At 56.3% G+C, this 16657-nt stretch overlaps 1 protein-coding gene across 5 annotated transcripts in view; it reads left to right on the top strand.

Annotated features, from left to right (window-relative positions):
* Window positions 1–16657, top strand: part of HDAC4 (histone deacetylase 4) — a 296704-nt gene that overhangs the window by 221008 nt on the left and 59039 nt on the right. For all 5 annotated transcript variants that reach the window (XM_081243356.1, XM_081243357.1, XM_081243355.1 and 2 more), the window contains exons 8-12: window positions 824–955; window positions 4646–4758; window positions 8596–8712; window positions 8802–9000; window positions 13142–13380. In XM_081243356.1, the coding sequence (XP_081099482.1) occupies window positions 824–955; window positions 4646–4758; window positions 8596–8712; window positions 8802–9000; window positions 13142–13380 (800 nt within the window). The remainder of the gene's footprint in view (window positions 1–823; window positions 956–4645; window positions 4759–8595; window positions 8713–8801; window positions 9001–13141; window positions 13381–16657) is intronic.

Below are 16657 nucleotides of genomic sequence, written 5' to 3'. Positions count from 1 at the left end.
GCGTAAAGCCTCAGAACACACGCGTCTCCGGGGTGGTGGGCTTACCCCGGGACTCCCGAGCCGCTGGCCTGCGGGGCTGAGATTCCCGTGTCTGGAGACCACCGGGAGGGCCCCAGCTGTGTGAGGCTGCCCTCTTCCCAAGACGGCCCGCCCCCTATGTGGGACTGGACTGGCCCGGGGGCAGTGGTGTCTGGGCTCCAGGCACAAAGGGTGGGACCACGGTGGGCTTAAAGATGTGGGTTTGCAAAGGGCTCCACGCACACAAGCAGAGCTGTTAACCAAAACCAAACCAAGCCTAAGCACCTGTGCCCAAGGGTCAGGCGAACACCTGCAGGCAGCATGGCTAATCCTCTCACCGGGGCGGGTTGACCTTAGCACCCTCTCAGTGGCCGGGAGCTCGAGTGGGCAGCTGGCTCCTGGTCTGTTACGTGAGGGAGGAATTTGTGATTCTCAGTTGAACGGGAAAGTCTGTAATGTAGGGGTCATAGTAACATTTGTGGGCCAGAGCCCCAAAACCATCCCCGATGGCCGGGTTTCCTCCCAGCTACTTGTAAATGCAGTGGCTGCTCCAACATGTATATGACCCTCTGTCCGCAGACAGTTCACTAAAGGCATCAGGTACATCTGAGTCAGTGTTTGGACTGATGGATGGGGCTGGACGTCTTCTGCCCGAGGCCTCAGGTTGCCGCCTTGCTCCACCCTGGAACAGCACATCTGTGTTAAGCTAACATTTACTCAATGAGTATATTCTCACACTGCCCACGAGATAACCTTGACCCCAGTTGTGTCTGCCTGCTTGTAATGGTGTCTCCTTTCCGTGCAGCGTCTGAACCCAATCTGAAATTACGCTCCAGGCTAAAGCAGAAAGTGGCTGAAAGACGGAGCAGCCCCCTGTTACGCAGGAAAGATGGGCCAGTGGTCACGGCTCTAAAAAAGCGTCCTCTGGACGTCACAGGTATGTTCCTGCAAACCCGCTGCCCGCTGAGAGGCTCTCCTGTGCGCCGTCCCTTCAGCACCGAAACCTGCCTCTCCGCGTGTCCCCACCGCCGCCCGCCCCCTGCCCCAAGGGCTCTTGTGCCCGCAGTGCCAGCCCCGTCAGTCCCAGGGCCACGGTTGGCGCCCCAGCAGGGGGTCTCAGGCCCTATCCCTGTACAGCGTGTCCTGTTCCCGACCTTGACCCAGCCAAGCAGATGAGAGCAGTCAGACCTCCTGACGTCACAGGAGACTTTCAGGAATTTTAAGTGGAGGCTTCTCCGAAGGTGGGATTTTAACTGATCCTGCCCTATCAGTGGTGAATGCCACGTTTCCTACCTGCCCCACTGCCCATTAAACAGTGTCTGAACCACTGGAGAGCGTGAGAATCTTCCTGGGAAGAGTGGGACGGACAGGGGCGGGGGAAGGAGGAGGGAGCTTGGGACTTTCCGAGTCTCCGTTCACGCACTGCTCTCGGCCCCCACCTAGCGGCCGACTCGGGGAAGCACACCCACCAGGCAGCGCCCTGTCCTGGGATGCACCCCACTTCCCGACACACACCCCAGTCCCTAGGGCGCACCTCACTTCCTGGGCGTGCACCCCACTTCCAGAGGGTGCACATCCACCAGCCCTAAAATCACGGGGCAAAGGGGCTGCTCAGGCGGCCTGGTAACAGGAGGGGCGGGACCATGTTTGCACCAAGTGCAGGGTTTGGTGGGAAAACCAGGGCTCTCGGCAGTGTCCTTCAGGGCCAAGTTCCTGGGGAAGGAGGAGGGGCTCCTGGGTGCTGGTGCTCCCCACGTGAGGGGCCGGGAACCTCACACTCAGATTTGAGTCCAGGGTCTGGGATGGGATGAGAGCTGGAGTGCCCTCACCCCTGTCCCGCAGCCCGGGGCTGAAACCCCTAGTCTGAGGGTCTGCTTCTGGACTTCGTGGGTTTGTGTGAAGCGGAGCCTGAGGCCTCATGCCCGGGGGCCCATCTTTGTCATCGTGTGCTCATTCTGGTAGAGAGATCAGGGAAGAGTGTCACCTCAAGATCCTCTGCCTGGGGGATTCCTTTCAGGCTCGGGCCCTGAATGAGTTAGAGCGTGTGTCTCACCACACGTGGGCCTTGTCTCTCTGGGGGATGCCAGGCTGTGGACGGCGGGCCCCTACGTTCATTTCCAGTCCCGCCCCTGGTGGGACGCAGTCCCCGGTGGCTTCTTTCTGAGCGTCGGCTCTGGCATTCGTGCTGTTAGCCTGTGACTGTGTCAGGACCGGGCTGGGCACCAAAATGGTGAGCTGCGTTCTCACCTCCAGGGAGCTTCCAATCTAACTCGAGCCCAGACGTCACGTGTGGAGCAGCTAACGCACCACACGCGGCCCCAGCTTGGCCCTGGGCTGCGTTACCCTGAGGGCACAACGAAGGCAGCAGGGCAGGGCGGTGGTGGAGGCCACGCCGGGCCCGGGGAAGCTCGATGGGGGAATGCAGGCAGCGCGGAGATGAGGGATGGGTTTCCCGGCCAGCCCACCTCCCGGCGGCTGGAGAGGCAGGATGCTCTGAGCAGAGCTGGCTTTCCACAAGACTGGAAAATAAGGAGTTCCAGGCAGGGAGGGTCCCAGAGAGTGAGGGCACCTCCCCCGGGGTACTGGGGTGGTGGTGAAGGTTCCTGAGCAGGAGAGGTCCGCAGCGTCGCCGAAGCAGCTCCACCGGCCGGTACAGGGGGATGGGGAGGGACGGAAGTGAGACGGGGGCCAGAGGCGGCGCTGAGATGATGGTGAGACAGGTCCCGGGACGTGGCAGCGTCACTCTGCCTGTCCCCAATCCCTCGTCAGAGCCGTGCCCATCAGGGAAGGCAAACGAGGGAATCAGGTGCCCCTCCAACACTATCCAGGGAAAATTGCCGTTAACATCTGAGCATATTTCCCTCCGGTCCTTTTTCTGTGTGTTTGTCACACGCTCTGTGTACACTTGTATCCTTTCCTCACTTGATATTAGTCACAACACTTTCTGGCACCTTTAATGGTATTCCGTCGTGCTGATACAAATAACATTGTGACGGTTACGCATTTATATTTATTTTCTTAGACCAGATTCCTTGAAGTGGAATGAAAAAATAATCAACATTATTGAGTTGAAAACGGCTGAAAAGTTGGAGGGACATATATTTTTTTATTGCCCCCGAAAGTTGTCGTGCTTTCCCACGCACACCTGGGAGAGTTTATGTGCCAATGCTGCTGAGACAGGCCAGCTTAGAGGAAGGTGGGAGGGCCTCACCACATGGGCGTCCGAGGCAGAGGGATGGCTGCCATGGGGGTCGGGGAAGCAAGCCCTGTCTTCACGCGTGAAGTGTGACACCTGCCAGCCCAGTCAGGGGGGCGCATGTGAATGTGACTTCACTGGGCGGAGACCAGGCTCTGGATCTGGTGGGAGGAGGGAGGGGAGCCGGGGCCTGAGTTCACCATCAGTGCCCCGGAGGGCGGGGCGGGCCCTCGAGTGGATCAGAGCCACTTGCTGCCAGGGTGTCCCCAGGGGGACCGCTGCTCAGTGGAGAGGATGAGAGCGCTCACGCTCCCCTGGGTTGAGGGGGTCGTGCATGTGCCCTTGGGGTCAGGTCTCCTTCCCCGAGTGAGCCGGGCCTGTGGGGTTGGGCACTGCCATCCACGCCAGCACCCTCAGCCTTCTCACAGTTACCCCGAGTTCAGCTGGAATCAGGTTTCAGAGTCCGCCAGGCCCCGTGGGCAGCTCCGTGGTCTTGTGCACTGAAGGGTGGCCTGCTGAACCCCCTCGCGGTGCAGCTTAGGGAGGTGGTGGCCCAGATCTCCCCTCCTCGAGCCTGGGAACCCAGATCAGGGCAGAGTCTTAAGTCATCAGTGCCCGTGGTCAGTGAGTACTCAGGAGGGAAAGGCAAATGGCTCAGCCTGGCTCCCTCTGGAAGGTTTTAATCAGAGGCTGCCACTGATAAACACCGTTCAGCCAAACAAGCCCCTCCTATTACGTCCCGTGTTTGCACACACAGCAACAGTGGCTCCTTTGGAATTGAGGGGCAGGCCCGGCTGGGACACACGGCCGCCTCAGTCCCAGCCCTGATGCGTGGGCTAGGGCCACTCCCCCCGTCACAGCTACTTGGAGAGTATCTTGGGGTGAGTTTTCAGATAACCCTGATCAATGACAGAAGCCACCAGCTGTGCTCTTCCCTGGATGTTTGAAAAATGCAGATTAGCTCAAAGCAAATGTTGACCGAGGGGGCTCAATAAGCAAGCACAGGGAATCTGACCTTCCCCTGTTCACAGTCATTTGGCCTCTGTGTTTTCTTGCCTTTTGTTGTTAGAATATCAGTAAGTGTTCAGGGTCTCTTTTTCTGGGGTTTACAATCATCTTGAGACTTTTCAAAAGGGGAATAAAGTTGAGAGTGTGCACAGCTTAGAAGGTGCCAGTGGGGCCTCCATGAGCCACAGGCTTGTGAAGCTCACAAGGGGTCGCTAGCAAAATGGAGAGCAGGGGATTAGCTCCACGGCCCTTGTTTGGGGACTGAGGTCCTGTTCTTTCTTGCTGGGACTTCTGCCTCTGCCATCAGCCAGCTCGAAGCAGAAGTGCAGCTTTGAGGACAGGCGGCCAGCGCAGCTCAGGGCCTCGGAAGCTGTGTCCTTGCCTGACCTGAGTCAGGCTCACAGGTGTCTCTCCCACCCCCAGACTCGGCCTGCAGCAGCGCCCCGGGCTCCGCACCCAGCTCACCCAACAACAGCTCTGGGAACGCCAGCGCAGAGAATGGGATCGCGCCCGCCGTCCCCAGCATCCCGACCGAGGTCAGTGCCCAGCGCTCCTGTCCACGTCTGGTGTTTTGGCTCCAAAGAGCAGTTTCCAGCTGCCCTTCAGTCTTGACTGTCAGGGGCAGCGTTTCAGAAGCATCTCAGGAACCAGGAGCCTCTGACCACAGGGGTCAGCGACCCTCACCTCTGCTGGTCAGACCAGGTGTGCTACAGGTTGAGAGGGATGTGGGTGCAGAGAGAGTTCCGGGAGAGCTCTCTCTGGGGGGCTGCTCCGGCCAGGTGGAGGGGCCCCAGGGCTGGCTGCAGGTCATGCCCTTGACCAGACCTCGGTCAGGGCCATGTTCCGGGCCGGAGTTTCCAGAACCTTTGCTCCGTGCATTCATTTCCCTCCTTATTCACTTTCTCTCCCCCGGCTCATCCCACAAGTGTCTCTGGAGCTCCTGCCTCGTGCCAGCCCTGTGCCAGGCACCCTCCCCCGCCAAGGGCCTGCTTCCCATCGTCTCTCCCGTGCCCACTGGGATGGGCAGGTGCCGACCGGTATCAGGGTCCCGAGGGCGGGGGCGACCGCTGGGGAGCCGGCTGCACACCTCCTTTCCCTGGACTGAGCCAGTGGTGCCGTGTACTTCCCGCTCAGACGGTCCTACTGACTGCAAGGTTCTCATGAGGTTTTTTACGTTCCTTCCAACTTACAGGAGGCTATAATTTATCAAAGACTGGTATTTACTTTCTTCCTTAACTATTTAGAAATGAGTCCTGCCCTTCCAGAGGGTTGACAAGTCTTAGTGGGAGGACACGGGCACACGTGTGCACTCCATTTTCATTTCCAGCTTCTAGACACTTAAGGTATGAGCAGATCTTTAGACACTAAGACGACTGCTGGAAATGAGTTTGTACCACTGCCTCTAGCGTGCCGAATCCCCATCTTCTTTTATTCTTTTCCTTTATATGTCTACTTCTTTTATTACCTGTGCATTTCAACCTACCGGTTTAAATACTTGTTTACATTATTAAAAGTTTTAACAACCCTTCTCTGTGACACTGAGTTCATAGCTGAGGTCTACCTGTAATTAGCCTTAGAACTTGGCCTAGAAATTGCTACCTGGAATGAGACGTGAATGCTGGATGTGGCTTGTCAATAGCTGTCATAGATCCTGACTTTATTTAAAACGGGCAGTTATGTACCTAATGGTTCATATTGTAGAGATGCCTTATTTGGGTGGATGCCAGTTTAAATTATGTGTTAATTTTTACAGATCACATGTTAATGTAAATTAAGCTACTGCAGATTAATAGATGTCAGAGGAGTCACAAGAAACGTAAAAGAGTGCAGTTTTCATGTTTTACGTTAGATATTCATTGTAATCATGGGGGTAGTCTTTGAAAATTTGATCACAATGGGATGTCCTTTGTGGATTTCAAGTACAGTTAGAATTGGACAGTTCTCTCTGAGAGCTGCATTCTGACTGCTCCCCTCCTCCAGTCCAGAGGTGAGGTGGGGGCTCATGCGGTAGCGAGGCCCACTGGCCCGGCACCCCCTTTCCCTGCTTGACTGAGGGACGCTCAGCATCCTCCACACCTCCCCCTCCCCGCTTACACGGAGGAAGCAGGGCTCCCCTGACCCATGGACAGCCGCTCCCCAGGGGAAGACATTCAGCCGATGCCGAAAGCCAAGTGTGATTTGGGGGCGTGCAGGGGGCATGCTGCCCTGGCTCTGGCCTTTCTGGGCAGCTGGGCAGCTGAGAAGCACGTCCTAGGGCAGATGGAGATGGCCGGCACCGGAAATGCAGACAAATCAACATACCAGACAATTCCCAGAAGGCTGCTTTAGTTCCAAAAATAAATCAGGTAAAAAAAAATAAAGCCTTGGTTATAAAGAGGAAATGACAACTTCCAAACATTAAATGTTTGCTTATTTTGTCCCTGGACAAATCCAGGAACAAAATCGTGCTTTCCTTGGCAATCTCAATCACTTTCTCTAAATCATAGCTTGCTGATTTTTTTTGTATCTAGAAAAAGGGCTACTTTTTAAAGTAACCCTTTAATCATTACTATACAATTGAATATGTGAATGAACTAGAGGTGGCTGCAGCCATCTCTCCGGGGAAGATGCACTAACTTCCCTCCCAGGTGAAGAACGCCGGTCCTTCCTGCTCTGCCCTTAGAGCATGAGGACGGAGTTTATCACGTGCGTGTGTGTTTCCAAGTAACACCAAGTATGACACCATTAAGCCACCTAGGAAATTCTGCAGAGCACCGAATACCTGCGCACATGCCCTGGGGTGGTAATCGCCCAGTCCTCTGATGGGCTTTCCAGCGGGGCTACAGGGAGCCCGCCATTGTTTACAATAACTTGTGACAACTTTAAGCTCATATTTTTTGTTAACCTTGCAAATGAAAGTTTAAAGCACCCAAAATGTTTCCCATCCTTAATTATATAGTCCATTGTGAGAAGAACTAGGAGAGAATTGGTTATGTGTCCGTCGCTAGTGTTAATTTCCATGACACCACCAGCTAGCGTCACGGCAACCACCTTCTCGTCCTCTTCTTCCTGTGCCCTTGGTCCCGCACACGTCCCTGGGCGTCTAGTGAGGGAGGATACCGTGTGAATGGGACAGTGTCCTTTGAGCAAAGAACCTTCATTCTAGAAGCAAAAAGATGGGAAATACGACAGCAACTCAAGTCCTCGGGGACTGGTACTTAACCACACGTGATAAATAAGTTCCCAAGTCATCAACAAGATTTTTCCAACCTGAACGTCCCCATGTGTAAACGTGCCCTCGTGGATTTATCCTCTGACATGCTGTAGCACACTGTGGACGCTGCTGCAGAGAGCGCTTCTGTGGCCAAGTCTGTGTGCGTCCAGCTTTATCTGCTAAGAGTGCATCCTGAGGGTGGAGTGGGATTTTAGGATTTAGGGTTAGATCCGGTTTTAAGGCTTTTGACATGGATTGCCAAATTGTCCTGCAGAAGGAGCACGCCGATTTATGATCCAGCCAGCAGTGTGTTTCTGTTTCTCTGGGTCAAGGTGCTGTAGTCATTTTTGAAAATCTTTGCCAACTGGATAGGTTTTTTAATGTTTTTAGATGTTTAGATATGTTTTTAGATTACTGATGATGTTGAGTACTTTTTTTCTATGAGTCTTTTTCTCCATACTGGTTCTTCTTTGTCATTTCTCACTAATTGTTTGATTTGCATGTTCTTTATATATTGGTCTTTGTCTCTACTATACGTTGCCAACCTTGTTGTCGCCATTATTTGCCTTTTATGTGAGGGGTTTCTTTTTTTTTTTTTTTTTTTTTTTTTTGCGGTACGCGGGCCTCTCACTGTTGTGGCCTCTCCCGTTGCGGAGCACAGGCTCCGGACGCGCAGGCTCAGCAGCCATGGCTCACGGGCCCAGCCGCTCCACGGCATGTGGGATCCTCCCCGGACCAGGGCACGAACCTGCGTCCCCTGCATCGGCAGGCAGACTCTCAACCACTGCGCCACCAGGGAAGCCTGGGATTTCTTTTTTAATCAATACTTTCTTCTCTGGTTTCTACCTGTCATGATATGTTTGGAAAGACATTCCCGACTCTAAGAATATATTTTTAAATATATTGTCCTAGATTTTATTCTGATAGTTTACAACGATGAGTGAATTGAATAAGAACAAAACAAGAGAGTGAAGGATGGTGAATCAGGCTGCAGTGCCTGTGGCCTGCTTTGAATGCCGTGTTCACCCCCGTGCTGTCCTCGTTAGATTTCCGTACCAGGGATCTCAGAACTGGGCGTGGTCTGCCCCGAAGCGTTTCCTGTGGTCGTTTCCCTTGGCAAGTGTCACCTAGGCTTGGTGGTGCAGAGCCTGTGTGACGGCCCTGTGTACTCTGTCCCCAGACCAGCCTGGCGCACAGACTCGTGACGCGAGAAGGCTCGGTGGGCCCGCTGCCCCTGTACACGTCACCATCCCTGCCCAACATCACGCTGGGACTTCCCGCCACCGGCCCCTCCGCAGTAAGTGGGCGCCCACGGGTCTGGGTGGCAGTGGCGCGGGGTGGCCGTCCCAGGCCCCTGACCCCGAGAGCCTGGTTGTGCCTCTCCAGGGGGCGGCCAGCCAGCAGGAGGCCGAGAGACTGGCCCTCCCGGCCCTCCAACAACGCATCTCCCTCTTCCCCGGCACCCACCTCACCCCCTACCTGGGCACCGCACCCCTGGAGCGTGAGTCGGGGGCGGCTCCCAGCTCCCTTCTGCAGCACGTGGTCCTCCTGGAGCAGCCGCCCGCGCAGACGCCCCTCGTCACAGGTGAGCACGCTGCGGGCCGCGTCAAGCCGTCGTGGGCTCCCCGGGAGGGCCGGCGGGGTGGCTTGTCCCCCAGAGAACTTCTGGACTTGCCCCTCACATGCCAGGCTGTGGCGGGTAGACCGAGTCCACTCACAGAGCCAGGCGCGTGGACGCAGGAGCGTCAGACACACCTTCTGGTTAATTTCCTGAGAGCAGGCTGACGGCCCCTCTGATGGGTCTGCCCTTTGGGTCGTCGGACACGTGATGGAAGCCCAGGGTTGGCTCTGGTGGGCAGTGGGTTTCTATTAGCAGTAACATTTTTGTTAATGTGCCCCATCTAAGGGGTGGTTATATTTAGAAAAAAATAGATTTGTTATGAAATTTGCCTAGCAACAACAGTGTAAAAGTGTTAACTTTCCGAGTGACGGAGTGCGTGGGGCTCGCCATGAAATGAGGGGGCCCTGCCGTAGGGTCATCAGCCCAGGTCCAGGCACCATCCAGCGGGGTGTTCAGCTTCCTCCCTGGGTTTTACAGGGGCCTACTGAGCCCTGAGTGTCAGCGGGGCGGCCCTGACCTCTCTCCCTCCTCAGCTGTTACGTGCTCTGGTTGTGGTGGCGACTCTTGGTCTTTTATCGTTTTTAACCTTTACCCTCGCTCTCTCCCTCACTTCCCTGATGGCATGTCTGTCCTTCCTGGGGGTCTCGTGGGCCCTTCCCCGCCCCCTCCCTGATCCTGGGATCTCTGGAGTCACCCTACACTCGTAGGAAGGCCCGGGAAGCCCTGCCAGGGTCCAGGGCTGTACCAGTGTGGCCATCCACATTGAAACTGAAAGCTAACAGCAGAGAGAAAGATTTGACGGGGAGACCCACATGTGACTCATCAGATGCTCACGTGGCCACTGGCTGTGGGGCGTAGGAACGTGGAACACTGTCAGCCCAGGAAGCTCTGTCGGACGGCTCCGGCGTGGCGCGTAGCCCCAGCTCTCAGCGTGGAAGCAGCCTGCGTGGGCCTCCCTCTCTCCTCCCACGCAGCACGCGGGATGCCGCTCGCTCAGCACTGGCAAGACCCGCACGGCGCCTTCTGGACCCACCGCCCGTTTCTCAGAGCCCTTTCTCTGCATCAGGCCCCCCTCAGGTGCCCCCTGGTCCTCCTCCCGGGCACTCTGTGCAGGCAGTTCTGGGCATGCTTCCGTCCCCCCGGAGAACAGATGCTGGGCTTTCCTACGACCTTGCCACCCGCCGCGGTGTTTGACGAGGGAAGGTACACAGTAGACATTTCTGCGATGGAGCCATATGCCAGGCAGGGTGTCTGAGCAGAGTCAGGAAGGATCATGGCAGGTTTGCCTCTGGCAGGTTCCCTGAGGTTCCCCAGTGGTCGGCCCACAGACCTGCCTGCTTGCTGGTGGTCACTGTGGACAGACAGACAGTGTCAGAGCTAGAACCGCATCATTTCACAAATACTCAGAAGCAAGTCCCTGTGGGAGGGGCAGCCTGGGCCCTCCCCCCGCCCAACCCAGCTGGCCTCTGCAGACAGCTGGTCACCCAGGACAGAATTTGATCCTAATTTACTGTGCCCTCATGCTTGAAAGTTTTACAACATATACTGAAAACCAACTGCTTTTGAGTTATCATCAAAAACTCTTGTTAATGATCTAAGGGGTCATCTTTAGGTTCTGAACCGGGAACTACCTGCCAGCCAATGGGTTTGCTACTGGAAGGTCGGGACGTCCAGTTTTCGGGGATGCTGATCACTACACTTGTCCCCGAGCATGGTGGCCCCACAGTTTTACCCTCCAGAGGCACTGGAGTCAAATTTGGGGTGAGTGTGATGGGGGTGAGAGGTGAGGAATGGAGGCAGAACAAAACTGGGGTCCAGCCCGAAAGGCCTGCACCCCGGGCAGCTCCGTGTCAAACCCAAGCATCGCCGGCGTCGGGGTGTGTAAGGCCTCTCCACCGTCAGCGCACGCCCACGCCCCCACGGGAACCGCGGCCTGTGTCCTCTGAGAGGCGTCGCCCGGTGAAGGCAGGCGTCTGCGCCGTCGTTGAGCTACTGGAGGCCCAGATCAGAGAGGGGGGAGCCCTGGAGAACCCGCAGCGGCAGCAGGAACCGGAATCCCAGCCTCGCTGGCCCACTTGAGCTCCTTGTTCCTGAGCCTGTGTCCAACCGGACCTCAGATCTCCATGGAATTAGTATTCCCTCCTCTAGAAGCGAGAGAAGCTTCTCTGCGGGATATGATGTGGGGTCGGCCCAGGTGACCCCAGCGCAGGGCTCTCCTGTCCCATCACCTGTTATACCCTCATCCTTGGGGGTCCACAGGAGCTTTAAAAACAACAAGGGATGTTTTCCAAGAAGGGACCTTTTCAGTAACTAAGTAGCCTTTTAATCCCATAAATGCAGCGTTGTGTGGCTGGCGTCCTTATCTCCTCCGGGAAATGGTTTAAACCCCACAATACCTACATCAACAATTGATGAATTCTGAAAGACCTTCTTTACGATGATGCCGTTCTTTTTTTAAAAAACTTTTCTAGAAAGCTGGGGAGAGAATGATTCTATTCTATCTCTAATACATTTTGAGTTATTCACTTTAATTTAGTAGCCAAGCAGACAATAAAGTTTAAGATAACTTACCTTTCCAGAAAACTACTGGTTTGGATAAAAAGAGATGGTGGCTTAGGGAACTGTGGTTGATTAACTTTTTGAAAACGTAACAAGGGACAGTTTTGTTAGAGTTCAGGGTTTTTTTTCCTCTTGGCACAAAGTAGTATTTTTAATTCAGAAATAACCCCCACGAAGGGACCAGGAAAAGACTGAGAATCCACACCCACCGGGGGTCTCAGGCTCAGACTAAACATGGCGACACAGCCCCGCTGGCTTTGGAGACCCTGGGGGAGGGCAGGAGCCACCCACCTGTCAGCAGGGCCACCTCAGGCAGGTGCCCCGTCGCAGGAGCCAGCCTCTCCGGACAGCTGAGAGCTGGCGTGTCAGTTCACCTGTTTCTCGTGGTCAGGCACCCTGATCTGGGGTCATAGTCTGCCTGAGTGATGTTTTGATGTTGTTCAGGTGCCAGGGAAAAGACACTCAGGTGGCCTGGGATGGGTTTGTTATACCCTTTTGCCCATGGAACCAGGGAAAAATGGTAAACTATCTAAACCAACAATTTGTAAAAGAAAAAATACTGGGACTTCCCTGGTGGCGCAGTGGTTAAGAATCTGCCTGCCAATTCAGGGGACACGGGTTCGAGCCCTGGTCCAGGAAGATCCCACATGCCGCAGAGCAACTAAGCCCGTGCGCCACAGCTACTGAGCACGTTTGCCACAACTACTGAAGCCCATGTGCCCTAGAGCCCACGCTCTGCAACAAGAGAAGCCACCGCAATGAGAAGCCCATGCACCGCAACAAAGAATAGCCCCCGCTCGCCGCAACTAGAGAAAGCCCACGTGCAGCAACAAAGACCCAACGCGACCAAAAATAAATAAATAAATAAAAATCAATCAAAACTCATTAAAAAAAAATACTGATGGTTGGAATACAAAGGAATACAGGAGGAAAAACGTTTACCTTCCTGGGTTTTGCATGAAGAGGTTGCATTTTAAAACAAGATTCAAACACAGATTCCAACAAGACCCTGTCCCGTCAATATAGATTCCTAACTTAAAAACTTAGTCCAGGCATGGGTGCGGCCAAGCTGCCCTTTTCCTTTGCAGCTGGTAGCAAAACCTTTCCAGAAATTCATAGAAAGAGATTTTGGCAATGTGCATCAGGATTTTTTAGTGTTAGTGCCCTCTTTGTGTATAAAATCTGTGCTTTAAGAGAACTTTAAGATGGTTTGATCCCTAGAGACCACTGATCCTCACACCCTGGTTCTGTGGGCTGTCAGGGAGGGCCTGCTCTTCCAGGACGCTCTGGAGCCACCAGAACCCTGGCCCCTTCCTCAGCCGGACCTGGGCCCCCCTGAGGACGTTTGTGCCGGGGCTACACTCGTCTACGGCCTGGACCTGGGTGTCCGGGGACCAGATGATGGAAGGCCTCTGCCCTGAAGCCCAAGCTTAGAGCAGGCCCGGCGGGCTGCAGGGAGGCGGTGCCAGACCGGCCGGCCTCCGTCAGTCACTCAACGGCCCTCTCCCCTCCCCTCTGCTGCCTCTCCCCACTGTGTTCTCTTCAGACCGCTATCTGGCAGGCCTGGGAGCGCTGCCCCTGCACGCGCAGCCCCTGGTGGGGGCGGAACGCGTGTCCCCGTCTGCGCACAAGCTGCGGCAGCACCGCCCGCTGGGCCGCACGCAGTCGGCGCCGCTGCCCCAGAGCGCGCAGGCGCTGCAGCACCTGGTGGTCCAGCAGCAGCACCAGCAGTTCCTGGAGAAGCACAAGCAGCACTTGCAGCAGCCGCAGCTGCACCTCAGCAAGGTGAGGCCCGGGCGCAGCGGGTGGCGGGGCCTGGGGGCTCGGGTGCGGCTGGAGCGGGCTGTGCGCGTGAAGCCCCGCACGGTTCTCTGGGGTCTGTTAAGGGCACTTAACCCTCTTAAGCAGACCCGCAGCAGAGAGTCCCCAACGGAGGCACGGGGCCCCCAAAGCATGGGTTCCGAGCCCCTTGGCACTCGTGCCCTGCCCGCCTGTTGCAGCAGCCTCATCGCAAGGGCTCCCGCCCAGAGGTCTGCATCCCTCCAAGGTCTGGGCGGTCACTCCCGGCCCCCTTTCAACAGGAAGCAGCGGCAAGGTTAGTGTGGCCCTGCTGGTTATGGACACAGAGGAGCAGCAACTCTGAGCGGCTTGTCTTAAATGCTCGCATTCGGAGTGGAGCCTCTTTCTGTCAGAGGAGACGAGCCACTTCGGAACGTGGTCCAGCGGTTCCTCCGAAGGTTAAACACGGAGTGACCACGTTGCCTGGCAGCTCGGGGGCGTCTGTCCGGGAGAACTCAGGGCCAGGGCCTGGCCACGAGCGCTCAGAGCAGCGCTGCTCCAGATGGGTGGGTGGGGGGCAGCCCCCGTACCCATCACACGGTGCGTGATAAACAGAGCGTGGCACGTCCGTACGATGGGACGTTGCTGAACCACAAAGAGGAAAGAAGCACTGACACAGGCCACACGTGGGTAAACCCCGAAAACGTGGTGCTGAGTGAAAAAGGCCAGGCACAAAGACTAACACACACATGGTGCGTGATTCCATTCACGTGAAACGTCCAGAACAGGCAGATCCATAGACAGAAAGGAGGTTGGTGGTCACCGGGGGCTGGGGGTGTGTCGTTTCTTTATGAGACCGTGGAAACGTTCTAAACGCAGCTTATGGTGACGGTTGCATCACTCTGTAAATATACTAAAAGCCACTGTGTTACACAATTTAAAGGGCGTGAATTTTATGCTGTATAAATTACATCTCAATAAAGCTGTTAAAATAAGAGGTTGAGGTGATAGGAGGCAGCTTTGGGGATTTTCGGAAGGAAACGTGAGGACGCCGGTGGGTTGGGGGCCGCGAGACCTGATGACGGACGTGTCTGCTTCCCGTGAAAGCTCACCCGTCATTTCCCCTTTTCGGGTGGGTCACCTGTGCTCCACTTGTCAGATGCGCTTAGGCCTCTGTATGCTTCCCTTGGGGATGGAAGGGTCAGGGAGGGGAGGGGCCTAGGGACGAGGGAAGGGTCATGTGTCTAGGTGCCCGGCAGGTGAGGTGCCCGGCAGGTGCAAGGTGGAGAGGTGAGGAGGGACCCCGCCCTCTCCAGGGATGAGGCCAGATGCTCAGGGCAGGCCAAGCCCAGGCCCCTGCTGTCCACCAGACGCTGGGACACAGGCTCACCAGCCCCACCCCGGAGCCACCTTGGCTGCGCGGGCTTTCCTACCAGGCAGCACAGGGCGGTGTCAATAGTGGGAGGGGCCCCTGAAGCCAGCCCCCCACTCGGGCAAGAAAGGCACCTGATCAGGGTGGGCGAGCGGGGCACCACCAAGTGTCAAAGGCACTTCACGTCACCTTCCTAATACCGACTGGCTTCTTTTTTTTTTTTTTTTTTGGCGGTGCGCGGGCCTCTCACTGTTGTGGCCTCTCCCGTTGCGGAGCACAGGCTCCGGACGCGCAGGCTCAGCGGCCATGGCTCACGGGCCCAGCCGCTCCGCGGCATGCGGGATCCTCCCGGACCGGGGCACGAACCCGTGTCCCCTGCATCGGCAGGCGGACTCTCAACCACTGCGCCACCAGGGAAGCCCCCGAGCGGCTTCTTAATTGTACTGCGTCATTAACCGGGTGATGGATGGGTAGGAGGTTTTAGGAAGACAGGACACACCTCTTCACGTGTGGTACATTCTTCACAGAGTGATGTAGAAGCTGGCTGATCGCCCTGGGTTCTGTTCTGTGATTGATTTGCCCTAGCGCATGACAGTTGACTGACGTGTTTGCGCGCTGTTCGCCTGGGATGCGCAGGGAGCCGGCAGTCGCGTCTAGTGCCGCCAGCACTGCCATGTCCGCCCTTCATCTGGGGGCTCGTACCCTGACGGCCCCCGAGCCAGCTCCTTGCAGCCCTGGCCAGCATGCACCGGGATTGCAGCCATTCCTTGCGTGCTTCACTGCTTGTTCAGCCTCCATGGTGAATATGAAAACTGGGCCTCGTTTGTTTGGGTGTCTAATGGTAAGTGTGTCCAATGACCTTTAAATACTGGCCTGCTCACCAGTTAGGTTTGGGCCCTGAACTCTAGCCTGGCTTTTAGAAGCTTCCTGTTACGAACATGAGTTACATCTGTTCTCGTTTAATTGATGAGAGGGTGTTCCCAAGATCCTAAAGGCCTTTGGGAGACAAAGAGCTGATCCATTTGTCCCGTCTGCTGCTGCGTCACCGCCGACGTTTCCGCTGTCACACTCACCCGCAGCGAGCCTTGCTTCCTCTCACGGAGCCGGATCTGCTGAGTGACCAACCAGCCCGGCCTGTGGATGCAGAGCTGCGTTTCACAGACGGACAGGGAGAGAAACAGACCTCTGTCTGTGGCCGTGGCCCAAGGAGACTGGCTGCACACACACCGGTGTCACTGCTGAGAGAAGACCCCTGGCGGGTGTGTGGCAGGCCCCTCGGCGTCACAGGGAGGCCGCCATGTGGGGACAGCCCTCCCCCCCACCCCAGTGTGGACTTTCCGCCCCCCGAGAGGTGCTGCATCCTGCCAGGATGGGCTGTAGGGATGGGGGTCGTGCCCCTGGGATCCCTGACAGTGAAGCTGCAGGGGGAAGGGAGGGGACACTCCTCACCCAGGCCGACCTGGGAGGCGAGGGCGGGTGTGCCCGGGCCGGGGGCAGGAGCCCCGCCACACGGGACAGAGGACGCATGTGGAAACCTCTGAGGCTTGCACATCCAGCCCTTGAACCTTTATGCCCGTCATTCATGGAAAGAAGTAGAACACAGCCCACAGACCTCGGACTGACATCCACAGGCCACACGTTCACACCACCCCAACCCCTGATGGCCCAGCTCCACGCTGACGGACACATGCCTGACCCGAGGGCCCCGCGGGGGCACCGCCCACGTCTCTCCTGAGGGGGCAGCCCTCCTCCACCTCCAGGGCACTTTACAGAGTACGTGGACTCTCCCGAAATGTCAGCCTCGTACGGGACACCTGAAGACAAATTTTCACCTATAGCTGGACCCAAATCAGACCAAAAGCCCACGAGTGGCGTTACTGGAACAACGGAGGAAACTTAAATACGGTCACC

Source organism: Mesoplodon bidens (genome assembly GCF_964165515.1).
Source record: "Mesoplodon bidens genome assembly, chromosome: 8".
Classification (NCBI taxonomy): domain Eukaryota; kingdom Metazoa; phylum Chordata; class Mammalia; order Artiodactyla; family Ziphiidae; genus Mesoplodon; species Mesoplodon bidens.
Note: the sequence above shows the minus strand (reverse complement) of the source record. Positions and strands in the feature narration are given on the sequence as shown.